This window comes from Pagrus pagrus (assembly GCF_965226575.1).
Source record: "Pagrus pagrus genome assembly, chromosome: 2".
NCBI lineage: Eukaryota > Metazoa > Chordata > Actinopteri > Spariformes > Sparidae > Pagrus > Pagrus pagrus.
In genome coordinates, this window is record NC_140186.1 from 4,674,378 (window position 1) to 4,690,458 (window position 16,081).

The following is a 16,081-nucleotide window of genomic DNA, read 5'->3' on the forward strand; positions in this document are numbered from 1 at the left end:
CATTTCTTTAAAAGCAGATCATAGATTAAACAAACAAACAAAAAAAAGATTAAGTTAATTAGTGAGATTTAGAGGCATTTAGTTTTACCCAGGGTAGCTGTTTCCCTTCGCTTCCAGTCTTTATGCTAAACTAGGCTAATCACGTCACCGGCACATTATTTCTTGCTAACCCAGTGCAGAGAGTCCAGGAAGTTACTGGTCCCAGCCAAGAAATAGTCTGTTAACTGTTTGTGTCCGTACAGACTAAACAAATATATAATAACATTCCCATCGTTCCCAGTCTTCATTGCTAAGCTAAGTGCTCACACAGACTTCTTGACAGATGTCATGTCTGTCTTTCCAATCTACTTGCAACACCCCCTCCTCTCCTCTCTCTCCCTTCATCTGACTCCTTCCTCCCCCCGTCTTTTGTACAACATCTGCACTACACACTACACCTTGTGTTGTTTAATTAACAGCAATCTGTTGGAGCTGGTGTTATTTTCAGCTGCTGCCGGCAGGTGTAAGACAGATATCGATGACTTTAGCCTGCTTAAAGCTGAGCCAGTGGGGCAGATGTGAATGTCAATGTTGTAAGATTAATTGCATGGTCCCTTTTTTAAAAAATAAATAAATAAATAAATCCTACACCGGTCTACTTTAGACAGCTTGAATTCCCTCTGAGTCGACCCTCAGCCGTCCTGGGACCTCCTTCTGTCTCCCCTTGGTGCCTCTTTCTTGTAGTTTTGGATCTCGATTTTTCATCATCCAGGAAATTTACACTCTGTGTTCTCATTCTTCGTTGCCCATCACATGTCTTTACAGTAACTTTTCCACAGATCTTGGCAATTAACCTGACCATATTGTACTAACCTAGAACTGCCCTTTTCCGGCTTACATTCTTTTGCATTCGAATGATAAAGTTGGACAGAGAGTTGGCCCAAAACTGTGTTGTACTGTTTACTCTTCAGATGATTCATTATTTGGCAAGATGCTTGCTATATTTATCATCTTAAATGAGAGGAAAGGCGGTTGGAAGCATGTAAAGGTCAAGTACAAAGCCTAACATTGGTATTCTGGGTATCATTTTAGTGTCTTTGTAGCTAATTAGCTGTTAAATTTCACTTCGAAGCCAAGGAGCCACAACATAGATGGATGTCTCTGTTTTTATTCCTGTTTTTGATCAAAATAAAGTTGTTTTTTTCTCACTATTCTCTTTCTGTCTCTCAACTTGTATAAGTCAACTGTTTCCAGGTCAGCTCACCTTTTCCTGCTGCCATGTTTAAAGTTTAAACTGCTTGTTCCCTCCAGTTTCTGCTCTTGTCTAATATTTCTCTCCATGTGAGAGCTTCTGCAAAGGGTGTGAGGTGAAGAGGGCACCCAGTCGATAGTCGGACCTTGGCAGCACCCACTGGGGTACTATACACACACACACACACACATACACACACACACATTGTTTCAAGTGTGGGGAGATGCACAGCGAGGGGCGAGGCGGCCTGATTGATTGGCTAAGCCGGGGGCCTTGGTTGTGGTAAATGGAGCCCATGACCTTGTTTGATTCACTGCACTGCCATCTGGTTCCTCCCATCAGGAAATGGTCTAATCCAGTCTGAATCCCACACTGTGGAGCGTCCAGTTTATTTATTAATTAATTTTTTATGTTTTTCTTTTCCTCACATCCAATATATCATCATTTAAAGACAATGATATATGTGTGTGTGTGTGTATGTTTGTGTATGTATATGTGTATGTATATGCATATATAAATGTATGTACCTATATGTGTATATGTATATGTGTGTATATATATATATATATATATATATATATATATATATATATATATATATGCATGCATGTATAGGTGTATATATGTGTATGTATAAATATATATGCAGTTGTCAAGCTGACTACAGTTAAAGATGACGAGGCAGTTATTGTTTACCTCTCTCCTGAAAGGTATGTCTCTCTCTTGTTTTGTCTCCTTCTTTTGTGAGCTTTTTTTTGTGACCTTCATAATTACGTCCAGTGAGTGTCCACTCAAAGACATTCGATTGGCTTTTTTTTCCACTCATCTTTTGTTCATTCATCGCCACAGTCATCTACTGCTGGACTCATTAGCAAGTTAAGTGCTTTTCCAGGAGCGTGAGCTATTCAACGGCAACCTGAATAACATTGGTTTGGCTGCGTTACATAGTTTTATTCAGAATTCACTTGTTCCAGATCGTTCGCACCTTCTTTTCAGGTTATCCAATTTTGCAAAACTTGAAGTACTGATTTAAAAGTGTGATCCTACACCATGGGCTCTGATCTTTTCGTTATTAGCATAATACAGCAAAGACGTAACTGCATTGATTCTGTTGGGAACTTATTTATGAACTTCTATGGACTTCAGAAAGTCTCCACAGGGAGTCCTAATGATCCCAGAGAACTGTGGAAACGTATTGACTTTCTGCAGAGAGATACAGTACGTATACAGTAATAAGACTGAAATGAGTTGTTATAATGAGCATCCTGTTCTATTGGCTTGTTCGCGCTCTTCCCCTTGCACCCTGTTATATGAGGAAGCAGCATCTATAAGTACATACAGCTCTGATTACTGCTTGATTTGTTCTTTCGGTTGCGAGGCACTTTGTTGTTTGCGCTCTCAACTTGTTATTTTCACTTGTCCCTGAGACGAGAAGTAGATAAGTGCTCTAATGCCTCTGGATTGATCACGCTGCAGAGAGGCTGGAATTTATGTTTGAGTCGAACTTTTAACCAAAGACTGTAACAACGAGAAGATGTAATCCCTCTCCTGTGATATTTCAAATTTGGTCCATTATGCTGGACGTCGGTGTGCTTAAGTACCTCTATGTGAAGTTTTTACATCCCCTGTCAGTTGTGTTAACTTGTATTTGTCTTTTTATACTTATTTTCCTTCAGCCATCGTGTTTGTCTTGATTCTGTTTTTTGTTGGCTAAGTGCTCCTTGGGAGAAAAACATCTTAATCTCAATATGAATGCTCACAAAAATAGGCCGAACACTGTGCTCATATCCCCGACAAAGCCCATCTGCTGGCTAATCAGAATTGAGATTTAAAATACAATGAATATAAGAAGACACGTGTGAAGAGTCCCTCCTCGTTCTCATCTCTCTCTCTCTCTCTTTTTTAACTCCTCTCCTGGTTAAAAATACCAGTAGGCTGACAGACAATGAGGTATAAGCACAATGAGACTGTGGCGGAGCCTGCCACCCACTCACAATCTCCCAGTGTCTTCCACAGCGAGCCTCTCTCTCCGTTCTCTCCTCCCTCCTCGCTCACCCACTGATTTGGTGTCATTCTTTAAGATGGATGACAGTATTAATTTCCTTTTGGTCTGAACTAAAGTAAAAAAGATGACTTGGGGTTCATTCGGTTCACTTGCAAATTTATAAACATCCCAGGGTCCGTAAGAAATCAGACTCAAGTCCAGATAATTTTAGCTCAAAGGGTGGACATTAGGATCATAAGTGTTGGGTTGATTATAGTTATGATAGTATGACAAGTGATCGGAAAAAAGTCTGAGTCTATTTCAGTCCGGCCAGATGGTGTCGTTGGTGGGAGACAAATTCATACAGTCTGAGTCAGTAATGACTTTTTCAGCCACTTGTGTTAACCCACCTTGATGCCAATCATTGGTTTGGGCACTACAGTTTTGAGGTTGAGTTTTGCACGACAGCTGTCACCATTTTGTTTTATTGGGGACAGAAGTGACCATATTTGGACCAGAGGGTGGAGCTGGGGAGGATATCCTCATTGAGAACCCGAGGACACTGGCCATGCTCGCGACTTTGTCAGTCACAAGGACCATAATTTACTGAATGAGCATCATGCTGACTTGATTGCGAAGAAGTTTGAGACATCTGTGACAACTTAAAAGCTGCGTTTCCACCTGAAGTACCCCTAACTTCTCATCCCAGGGAGCTACATTTCAAGGACGTAAGCTACTTCAGGATGCCTGCAGTCTGAAGACCTGCAACTGTACAGCAACGTCATCATCAGTCCATTTGTTGTATGCTGTCTTCTGTACCTTCATGTGGATGTGTTGTAGCACGATTAACAAAAAACTGGTTTGGTTTGTAGCTACAAGCAGCAACCCCCGAAGCTCCCATACTTTTTTTACCCCCTATGCAGGAGTAAAATTATGTCCCCGGAGCTTGATTCAGACCCTGGTCCCTGTGGGGGAAATCCACCTAGTTCCTCCAAAGGTTCCTAGTCCCTGAGGAAGGTTCCCGTAGCCAATGAAAACAATCCAAAATGGTGGTTTTCGCTTCGCCTTACTTCATCATAAACATGTCATCCACCTCCAGCTTTTTCAGTGCAGTTTACAGTCCTCGTTTCCAGCGTCTCTAAATCCACAACCGCATCAATGAGCATTTTTCCTCAATGTTTCGATTAAAATTGCTCTTGCTTGATGTTTTCTCGGCTTCATTGTGTCTTGTATTTACTGAGTTCGTTCCATTTGTTTCTCTTGGTGCATGTTCAGGGTGTCTTGGCTTCAAACGTTTACACAACAAACGGTCTGTTCCCATCTTTAACATGACTGATGAACTTTATCTGCAGAACATTTCCAACCATATGAAGAATTATTGAGCATTAACCCAGGCCGCCTCATTGTCGTTGTGGCTTTCTTGGTGTAAGGCACAGCCGGCAATCAGATGCCGACACCCGGCTCCCTCTGCTAATCAGTGTTTGTGTTTACGGGGTCATTTCTAATGAGCCACCTTGCAGTTTACTCAGCACTGCTGTCACCTGCCCAAACGCATTAAAGCTAAGGAGTAAACACTCCAGCGTAGAGTCGCCCGGTGCAAACACACCTTCAGTCACTCCCGGTAAGTCAAAAAGTTAAATCACAGCCGTCGGTCACTGAGTCACTCAGTCAGCCACCTGCTCAGTGACTTGCTGCAGCAGTCAGTTACTTGCCCTCATCTAATTCTCTCTCTCTCTCCTTCTGTTGTCATTTATATTTGTTCTATTTTCCCTCTCTCCATTTCCTGACTTCCCTCGTTCCCCCACCTCTCCCTTTGTTTCTGCCTCTGTTTGTTTATTTACTTGTTTTTTTTCTTTCCACCTCGGCGAGCGTACATCTAAAAATACCTGTTCTCATCTGCAGGTGCTATAATTTTTTTTAGGTGAGTGTGATTATACATGTAGCTTGCACTGACTTGCTTTGAGTTGCAGCAATCAGGGAGCTGAAGAATGAGGGCCGCCGCCGCCGCCGCCACCACCACCACCGCTGCCCCCACTCGTGGTATTTTTAGAACGGTGGAGACAGCGGCCATTTAATATCTTCGCATGTGTGTGTCTGTTGCTCTGCAGAAGTTTAGTGGCGTGTCGTATGTTCTAATGCATGTATGCAGTAGGGGCTGCAGTACGTCATGAATAGAAAATAACTCCAGATGCTGATCTGCACAGCCTGGCTGGATGTGCAGCACCGACTGTTTTATGAAGTGAAAAATGAGTAATGAATCCTTGAAATAATCAGGACAAACATGCTAAACATGCAAACTCTTACCCTTGACCTAGGGTGCATGTTAAAAATGCTTTCTAAAGCCTAAGACATTGTTTGAAAACACCTCCTCAAACCTGAGGGTTCACTGAAAGCTTTATTTCTGGAGCAAATACAAAACCCTAAGAGCTTAAGACTTTGGCTTTCATTGGAAATTACTGCCTTTGTCTGTTCCTTTAACGAATAACAATGCATTTCTTCAGTTGCATGTCTCCAAAGTGACAACATCATCCAAAACACGCCCAGTCATGTCGCATCGGGCTCAAAACATGCAAACGAATGTGTTAACTGCAAAAACTTTCTCCTTTCAAACTGATGTATGCTGCCTCTTCACGAGCTGGTGCGCGCTCGTGAAATATGATCTTTTGCATAGTCTACGCCCACCTACACTTCTATATATGCGCTCTGCTTCATTCACAAAATGTCAGCTAAGAGTAAAAAGCAGAGTTTTACATCACCGAGCTTCAAATAGTGCTTTTGTAAGTCGGCAGATGAAAACGTAACAGATGTAGCGGTGTCAGCGGAGGTATTGGGGGACCCGAAACAAAATGGAAATATGAATTCAGAGGCTAACAACATGTCAGAGCGAGAAGAGAGAGAAAAAAGAGCGGTTTAATATAAAGTTAGATGCTATGAAACGTTTCTCTTAAGAAAAAGTGCTCCCTGATCTAGATGGGAGGGTTGGTTGAGGGAGCGTGACTGACAGGGAAAGATAACAGGCTGTACGCCAGGTGATATTACACCGTCTAGTACAGCAGAAGATGTTTGCACTGACAGCAGAGAGACACTGAAGTAGTGAAAGAGTTTTCCTAATTGCAGATCTGTAGTCTACAATTATCCAAAACTATCGCACAGATCATAAAATAACAACAAAATACAGAAAAAAAGGCAAGATAATTAATTTTGCATTAAGTTTATTTCAGTTATGCATTTTCATTGTAGTTTATTTCAGTTAAATCTCCAAAGTCATACAGACTGACGCATTATTATTCATGAGTCAAACAGTTGTTTTTTCCACTGTGGAGGAGACTCGTGACTCATACAGTGAGTCTGGATCACAGTTCTGTTTGTACCGGAGAGAAAAACTGTAAATATGAGAAAACTCGTGAATGTCATGAATTCTCTTTAAATCATCACAAATCTGTTGTTTTTGCGCGAGGTCCAATGTTTTGTTATCCTATTGCTGCAAGTATTTTCATTTTAGATTAATCTCTTGATTAATTTCTATCAGAAAATAGTGAAGAAATGAGTCCAAGTTGACATCTGCATCACTTGTTTTGTCTGAAATCAGCTAAAACAAATGGCAAAAACAGCAAATCCTCACACATGAGAAGCAGAAGCCATCTGATTCTTCTTCAGACTGACCTTCTGGTTAATAGATGAATCATTTCTGCACTCAGTGGTTGATTTTCATGATTTCAACTGTGGGTGAGACAGCAGTGTCTGGCAGGGGACGAAACAACACCTCTCGGACTGTCACTATCAACGATTAGATCGGTGAATTTGTGATTATATTGTTGAATGACCAACGATTCATCAGCCTGACACTGTCATCTGGATTCAGACAGGCTTTCTTTGCTGCAGGGGAGTTTGCAGTTGGGAAATCAGCAGCCTCAGATCTCATCAGCTCATCACTCAGGATCCCACATGATTAGCTTCTGGTGAGAAGTGGCCGTGCTTTTCTGCTTCACACTTTGGTTATTCTAACTCACCGGATGCAGACTGCGGGTATAGCCTGCCTTTGGCCACCTATTTTAGTGGCCATTCTCCTCCTCCCCCTTTCACTATCTGTGTGTTAGCGCTTTCAACATCCTTGTTGCTGCAACCTCCAGGCTAGCAACATACATGTATATGCTGAAAAGTTACCTTGACCTGGATGCTAACAGTATGAATGTAAGCAAATTAGCAACTTTTATTTACTTTTGCGTGTATTTTAACCATTCAAATGCCAGGGCTCGCCTCCGCAAGCGCACAACAAGTTTCCCCAGTTTTTTTTCTCAGTGTCTTCTTAGTGTAACCTAATCATTGATGTTTGGGAGCGTTTTGAAATCTCCATTTAGATGATCATCATGTTACTCAACTTTACTACAGTACTCATTTACTGTCATTAGAGGTACATACAGTAAAGCTAAATAAAGATGAAAACATATAAAACATATATATGTCACAAATACCTCATGTGAGTTTATTGAAGGATTGGAGTGGAAGACGGACTGAAAAAAGCGAATGTCAGGTACGATAACCATTAAATACCAACTAAACACTGCTGCCAGAACAACTGGTATCCCCATAACTTACCTCACTGAGATACAAAATAAGTCTTTTGCATGTACTGTAACCTCGACAGCACAGGACATCACACACCCACTCAATCACCACCTTACCCTCCTGCCCTCTGGGTGCAGGTAGGAGCACTGAGGTGCAGAGGGGTTCACTCTGGGAAAAGCCTAATCTCCATAGATTTAAATAATAGGCCTCTCTGAACTGGGCTGAGTGGGTTTTTGACATTGTATGCCATTGTTGTGCTGTTTATGTGAATTATTAAAGTAGAAGTGGGTCTGTATCAGCAGTAATTACTCTCTTGAAAGTCTGAAAGTTCACTTACCTGTGCAGGAGAGTAGAGCCGACATCGATGGTGTGTGTGTCCCTCATGAGCTGCACCGCCTCCTCCTCCATCTCGCAGCGGTGCAATCACCCCGCCACTCGGACCGCTGACAGTCCCCGCTGTAATTGCACCAGCCGCTCCTCCGCCCACTCCGGCCCCACTCGCAGCGGCACCTGTGGCCCCTGCGATGGCGCCGATGCCCCCCATACAGCAGAGGCCTCCCTGAGCCAGCTCCAGCTCGATCTCCGCGTCCATCTCGGCGTCCTCCTGCGCCTCCTTGTTGGAATCGTCCAGGTGCTTCATGAGCACGGCCACCACCACGTTTATCAGGACAAACTGAGCCGTGAGCACGAAGGACACGAAATACATCGGGGAGATGAACTGTAGTCCGGCGTGGCAGCCGTAGTCGCTGCCGTGATCAGGTGGGCATTCCCTCAGTGTGTCCTGGTGGGTGGTGGCGTATTGGGGATGTTTAGTGGCGAGGAACAATGGATGGGTCGGACAGAAGAACAGAAAGAGGAAACAGGAGGGGAAGGTGGAGGAAAGGACAGAGAGATCAATTAGTTGAAGAGTTTATCGTAAGTGAACAGAGAGCAGCTGAAACTAATTATGTTCATCACAGACTGAAGGTGCCCTGTGGACAAAGTGATGTTTACATTCAGCGCTACTCACAAAAACACAATGGGCTCTATTTTAATCAGCAATTAAAGTGCAGAGTTGTATGTCTTGCACCTTTTTATTTTGGTTCAGAAAGTTAAAGTGCTGAAGGGCTGAGGGTGAGGTGACTACTGATGAGAGGGAACGGTGACTGGAGGTGTTGGCTTGTGCTTGTTGCATTCAGAGGTTGGGTTTGTTAGGTTTAGTCACGAGGACCGATGATTAGTTACATGTACGATCTGATATCTCCACTTTGGTGCCGTTTGTGGAACATCATAATTAATGTTGCATTGAAACTGACTGAAAAACATGCACGCAGGAGACGTTGTCCTTTCAAACACTTGTTTAATGTTGTGAAAGGGTCTTTTTTTAACCCAGACCATGTTTTCCTAAACCTAACCAAGTATGTTTGTTGTCGAAACCCAAACAATCAATGTCAGAAAACTTTAAAGAAACCAAAAATAATATGTACTTTCAGTGAATTACCCGTTGAACCCCTTACTGTAAAAATAATATAAATAATATAAACATATGCTTCAACTGGGAAACCAACCCTCGTCTCCTCAGTGAGATTCCTATAAATGACCCAGTCAGCCATGACGGCTTCCTGTAAAAGCAGTGTTTTTCACCCTCTTGGAGCAACATTGATTTTGATGATCCAGAAACATCATCATTACAAGGTACAAAACTGTGACAGCATGATTGGTCAGTTGTGATGATTGGTCCTTGAACATGTATTATCTTTCAGGAACAACACCAACGTGAAGATAACAGATTCACTGTTGTTTGAGTTACGACGGTAATAACAGGTTGAGAAAATCAGAGGCAGAGTAGGGCGGGTCGTGCCTGAACTATCCTGGGAAAAGTCATGACGGTGTGATGGTGGTCCAACATGCACAACAACTCAACTAGTATGCGCCATACAAAATATGACACACTAAATTCTGCCCAGAAACTAAACAATTAATAAACTCATTATTATTCAGAGCTAAAATAAATAAATCGTAAAGCGATGGTTACAACTCGTAAAAGGGTTTAAACTGACATTAGTGTGTTTGTTTTATCAGAATCTGAACGTTATTTGAAGGGAACATTTTGATGGGTACTTCCTTCATGTTAAATCAATAGTGACTCACTCAGAGTGAACATTGGAGCAATTTGTAACATCTTCAGAGATTGTCAAACTCTCGCAATCAGGCCTGTTGAAAGCTGGAGGACTACAATTGTTCCCGTCTGTCTTGCCTTCGTCAACAGTCAGTCACTCTTTTAAATGAGCCTAATCAGTGCTGATTAACTTTCTCTCTGACAATGGGCTGTGATGAAATTTTTAAGATCTCAAGGTACTTGGGTGTGATTAGAGTGTGAGAGATGAGAGAATGAAGACGGGGATCAAATATGGATCAGATTTTTGTGAGTGGAAATGTTAATCTTTATTCATGCATGGAAGTGCACATTTATTTTGCCAGCACCACCTTTACGAAAGGACGCGCTCATTACCCCCGCCTAAATATCATCTGCTCCTGGGATCTGAACTGAAGACCTTCAATTACAATTCTTCTTGACTTCTGTCTGGGCTGAGATTGGTGTAAAATAGGTGCGGGTAGCTCAAAAAATAGATGCTTGTACATATGTCTAGACAGTTAAGTGCAGCCACCTTTTCTGACTGAACTTCATTTCCGAAAATTTGTGCTGCCTGTAAAGTAGGAGATGAGGTGACGGTGCAGAAAAGTGAGAAGCGATCGGCTTTGTCAATTACATCTCCCGGTCCAAGTGGCAAATGTCAAGTGATAAGTGTAATATGAACTTGTTGTAATGCAGCTGTAAACTGAAGTACCTTCATGATGCCGTTCCAATTGTCACCGGTGGAAACCTGAAAGAGTGTGAGGAAGGCCATCCCAAAGTTTTCAAAGGTGGCGTGTCGGCTCATTCCCTCACACGGGTAGTCAGCGTTACACACTGAGAGGAGATAGCGAAAGGAAAGAGAGGGTACAGAGAATGAAATATTGGTAACGTCCAACTTTTATAAAAGAGATCACAACTTTAAATTGGTTTCTTTGGTCAAAACAGTCTTGAAGAAGTTTGCTTTGTTGTGTCCCTTCTTACTGCTATATTGGAAATGAGCCAGACCGAGGAACACTGATTCACAGCCTTTAATAATGGAAACATTTTGACACCATTTCGTCTTCATCTGGGTCAAAATGGACAAAGACAGCTGTAGTTATTCAAGAGTACGTGTTCTGTTGGATGTTAGTTTGAACAGGACTTCACGTCTATTAGATAATAGAGTCGCCAAGCTAGTTTCATTGGCACTTATGACTGCACCATGTCAAACCATGCCACACTGATTTGTGTTTTGATCATTTTAAATATGCGGCGTTGTGCCGAGAAGTGCCCGAGATGAACCATCTCTGGAGTCGGCTCCAAGGCCGCCTCGAAGCAGGTTGCGGTATCATCATTCAGAGACGAACGGTAGCTCCTTCTCCTTTTTATAGATCAATTTTGTCATCCCGCTATGGTTTTGGCTTGGTGTCTAATGCTTATCAGTTGCAAAACAGAGCCTGAACATCTATAATAAGTAGCCAGCTATCAGCAACTGTTGCACAAGGGGCTGTTTTTAATATAAATGTCATCATCTCAAGGCAAGTGTATCATCAGTCAAAGACACATTTTCAAGCAAGTAGCCTTGTTGGGATGGAGATTCAAAACTCGGCCATGCTGGGCACTGAGGCAAGCCAAGCCAGCACATGTATGGAAGGGGCTATGGTATCAACACAGTTCTGGGAGCATGTCATCCAGTCAGGTTAGAGAGTTCGGTGCCAAAGAGGAATGAAAATAAACCCAAATCAAGTCTCGGTAACCCTGACTGACCACAGCGGACAATGATTTGTGATTAATTTTCATTGTGGAGTTTATTCCACTTAATTCTTTGGCTGATTGATTTTTTGATTTCACATTGTCTGACTTTGACTCCAGGATTATCCTTTTCTATTTTAAACTATGTTTAATCTAGAGATTTGTAGAAATGACTGCAAGATCTTGAGTGGAGTTCAGTCATTATGTTTATCTGATAAGCCAAATACAAATTGGAAAGCTAATTTTCAATTCAGACACAACAGTGTGGCCCAACAGAAGGCGACTGAACAAACACAACTCTGAGCCACATGGTGCTGTGATTATTAGGGAAAGTTTTTAAGAAGTACCGGGTCATGTCTTGTTTCTGGGTACAGTTATTAAAGTGTTTTTAAGCAACAGACTGACGGGTGAGCAGACTTACCCAGCTCTCCAAACAGCTCCACTCCCAGAGCTGCGTAGATGAAGAACAGCAACATGAAGAGCAGACCGAGGTTTCCCACCTGTCGCACACAAAGGAACATTTGCACGTTAACACCAACAGATGATCAAGTCACGTGTACTTCTACAGTTAGGTATGGTGGGTCAGATTTTGTAGATACTGATACAGTGGTTTAACCATCCCTACTCCTGCACCCATCCTAAGTTTTGAAGTCTTTTGATCCTAAGAACAACTTTCACTTGCCAGAGTCATCATCTGTTATTGTTCTGTGCACCCAAAATAAACATATCCCAGTGTTTTTTCTCATTTGTTCATTTTCGTTGCATGTGTAAACAGCATTACTAAAGATCTAATAGGAGACAAGAGGCAGGTTTCATTGAAGATGTTTCAAAGAACAACCAGTAAAGCTGCTAAACTGTTTCAGGTTTGCCAGATCTTCTGTGAAAAGGGTCTCTCACTGTGTTGCCCACCCAGCTGGATGGACAACGCTCTTCATGAAATGTGAAAACGGGCTTATTTTGTAATAGATGCTCATAAGTTTTGAATGTTTGTTGGGGGGGCTTTAAAGGTCATGAAACTAAAAGGGCACATCCAGGATCCTGGAAACAGAAATAGTTGCAGACAACCAAACTGCAGGTTAACACAATTCAGACAACCGCAACATAAACGCCTCCCTGCCTCAAATCACGAGTAAACACTCTATTACACGGTTTGGGGAAAATTTGACTTGCCGACTTCTTAAAAAGGTATGAGTCCATCCGTGTAGAGACTCAGAGCATTCACAGATAGAGATATGCAATGCAAATGAGTGAAGGACTCCCTGGGGTGCAATAGCGGGCAATAAGTAGAATGCCATTAGCCACAGGGAAGGCAATGAGGTGCCTTTGAATACGTGACTGTAGATTTCCATTAGATCGGCACATAAACTTTGAGAGTAGATTGGAAAAGGATACGACGTATAGGTTTTACTGGAGGAGAGGGTGACACAGGAGAGAGATAGAGGAAATAATGAGGGAAGGAGAAGTAGGGATATTTGGATATGTAAGGTAAAGCCCGGGGAGAGCTCTCTCTCTCTCCCCAGTTGTGCATGTTTATGTTTCCTGGTGGATATTAAAAGCAACGACTTGGCCCGAAGCATTTTTGCAGCTTGTAACTTAAGCCCATCTGATGTCTTTAGATCCCTGGAGCTGAGAACGAAAGCACGCCGCGGGGATGAGGATGCTGCGGTTATAAGAAACAAGGTTGTTGGATGGAAGCATTAGAGCTGGAAACTAGGCAACAGAAGCTTTGTGAGAAACACTGTTAAGGTGGACTTTGATATTTATACCTTTGGTTTCCATAGCAAACAAATCTGCATGGATCTGAAAACTTTCACCGAACATGTTCTTTTGTACATTTACACTAATGAAACCTTGACTCAGTCATCTACTTGTTCTTTGTTATAATTGTGTTATCATGCATAACTGTGCAGCCTTAGTATTGAGATGTTCTTTGACGGCTTCTCACTGGACTAACGTACAGTCCAAAGACTGGGGCAATGCTTTACACCTTTATGACATATTAAATTTCAAAACAAATGTCTACTTTCAGCCTGTCCTCAGTTTGACTGAGGTGGTTCGGGTGGACGGGTGGGTCAAACACAGGACCTTTGCTCAGGAGGTCCAGGTAAGAGTCCTATATGAAACCAAGTCGGTTGGCTTGGTGCCTAAGCCCTACTGCGAATGTCCACAGTCCAAAAGTTCATACTGTAGTCTTAGAAATCCTTTTTTTTCTTAAACAAACCAGATGTTGCATACTTATTATTGCTAACTTTGGCAAAACCGATGCTAGAGGGGTAGGTGGGAGGTCAAAGTTTCAAGCTGCTGTACATGACGAGTCGGGACTGAGAACATGTTGCTATGTTCTAATGTAAAATGGATTTTAGAAGCGGGTCTACTGATATGTTATGGATTATTTTAATAAAATCGGTTTATTTACTTCTCATTCAGTTGCAAATTAAACTCTAAATATGACGATGTTACGCATTTTTCTCATCTCTGATAAAGTCAGCCCATGGAATAAAAGTCGCTGCTGCGCAGGCTATCAGTCTTTCTTAAGTGCTCCTGCTCACTTTGCAGGTTAATACACTTGTCTTTTAACTTGTAGTGGCTTAATGCGGGGATGTAGCCTGGAGAAAAAGTCAAGTGTTGATGAAATGTCAAGTTGAACCTGATCCTCCTTTCCTTTTTTTTTTTTCCTAAAAGAAAATGTATCATGGTTCCTGAAGGCCTTTCACCAAACTAACCCAGCAGGATATGAAGTCCGTTAAAAACACAAAGCTATCAGTGAAGTTTCGGCATGATTACAGATTAGGAGACAGCGTTTCTATGTCTCGGTTGAAAAGACATTTGTATGGGCATTAGCAGAATAACATTACACTTAATAGGTTATAGCAACGGCACCATGACAACGGAAAGTTTGCTTTATAACTATGTTTCTGTGAAAAAGGAAGAATGATACTGTAAAGCTGGATTAAATCAAATCGCTCATGATTTTCATATTACTAAAAATAATAAAAGAAAATAAACATTTTCAGTGTTATTGCGGCATCACAGACAAGATTTTTGGCCAGACTGTCCCTGCACTTTTTTCCCACAGATGGTGATTACAGTCTTCTTTGACATCATGATCATTGTATTTTATTTCATTTTTATGTGAGGCTGTTTGTGTCATTATTCATGTTCAAAATGTCTTTCTAATCAGATTTAGAAAAATGACTTACTGACCTGTGAAGTGTGTTTGTGTGCTAATGTTCACAGCACTACAGTGCAGTACTGTACCCCCAGTGACTCCCTATTATCTTGATGGGTACATTTTGCTGCGGTCTAAGCATCCACCGCAAAAACAAGACCAGCAAAACCGATGAAATCTGCCCCAAGAGAGAGTGGGGACTGGAAAGAAAACAAGTTAAAGTGGACGGAAAAAAGGGACTATTGATTTCGAGGTTCAGCTGAGGCGAGGGAGATTTCTGTGACTGTAATTTTGCGTCAGTGTGTGAGTTTATTTCGTGTTAATGTGTGTATATCTGTGTGTCTGTTTGAGTAAATGATTTTCTACCCAAGAGACCAAAATCCTCCCACAGGGCTCCAGTCAGAGCATTGATAAGGGAGCTGAACTGAAAAACTCTACCCTGGAAAAATCAACACACTGGTTCACTCCTTAACAAATGCCTTTAATAAAGAGCTGGTTTAAAGAGAGCAGCCTATACAGACTCATAAGTGTATCTTCTGTGGTTCCTCTTTTCATTTTCATAATGTTAGGAAAAGGCAAACGGGGGCAGATGTTAAGCTACTACTTTTTTTTTATTATGCAGCAAAAACATAGAGAATTTAATTTTTGTATACGTATTTCTTTGCACATTTTGGTCCTGTCACCTTGTAATCTCTTTTCGAAAATCATATATATTCTTTTCTGTAAATCCTCCACTCTAAGTGCATATTTGTGAGATATAAATGTTTTATAGAGTTAATTCCAACTCTCCTTTCCAGCACAACGTTTAGAGACTAACTGACAAAAAGTTTGATGCATGGAACTGATTTTGTTGTGGCGCATGTATGCGTTTGTCTTTGTCTGCACATTTTATGGTTTCTGCTCTCAGAGCCTGCAGTTCATGTTAATGTGTGTAAGATGTTGGACGGTAACACCACAGTTCATAGTCACGCCTCAAAACTATAAACTGGCAATTTTCTGGTTATTAAATTCTGTAATTCTTCTCAAATCATGAGACCAAAACCAACAATAAATCTATCCTACTATCAAGTATTGATCATGAAGCCTGGCATAACTTATTATTTTGTGCTATAGACCTTCATTATTGTCTGAATATGGCCACTGTACAGTATTTTATTTGATCACAGACCTTATTCACCGGCACTCAGCTGCTAGGTCTCTTAGATATGAATCTAATATGTCCAACGCTCATGACTTAATCTAAAAGGCGACAGAGCGTTTGCATTGGCTGCTCCACGTTTGTGG

General features: G+C 41.7%; 1 protein-coding gene across 3 annotated transcripts in view; it reads right to left on the reverse strand.

Moving 5' to 3' along the window:
• Nucleotides 1-16,081, reverse strand: part of cacna1ib (calcium voltage-gated channel subunit alpha1 Ib) — a 220,063-nt gene that overhangs the window by 13,876 nt on the left and 190,106 nt on the right. For all 3 annotated transcript variants that reach the window (XM_084340936.1, XM_084340935.1, XM_084340937.1), the window contains 3 exons: nucleotides 12,050-12,128; nucleotides 10,610-10,731; nucleotides 8,119-8,562 (listed from right to left, as the gene is read on the reverse strand). In XM_084340936.1, the coding sequence (XP_084197062.1) occupies nucleotides 8,119-8,562; nucleotides 10,610-10,731; nucleotides 12,050-12,128 (645 nt within the window). The remainder of the gene's footprint in view (nucleotides 1-8,118; nucleotides 8,563-10,609; nucleotides 10,732-12,049; nucleotides 12,129-16,081) is intronic.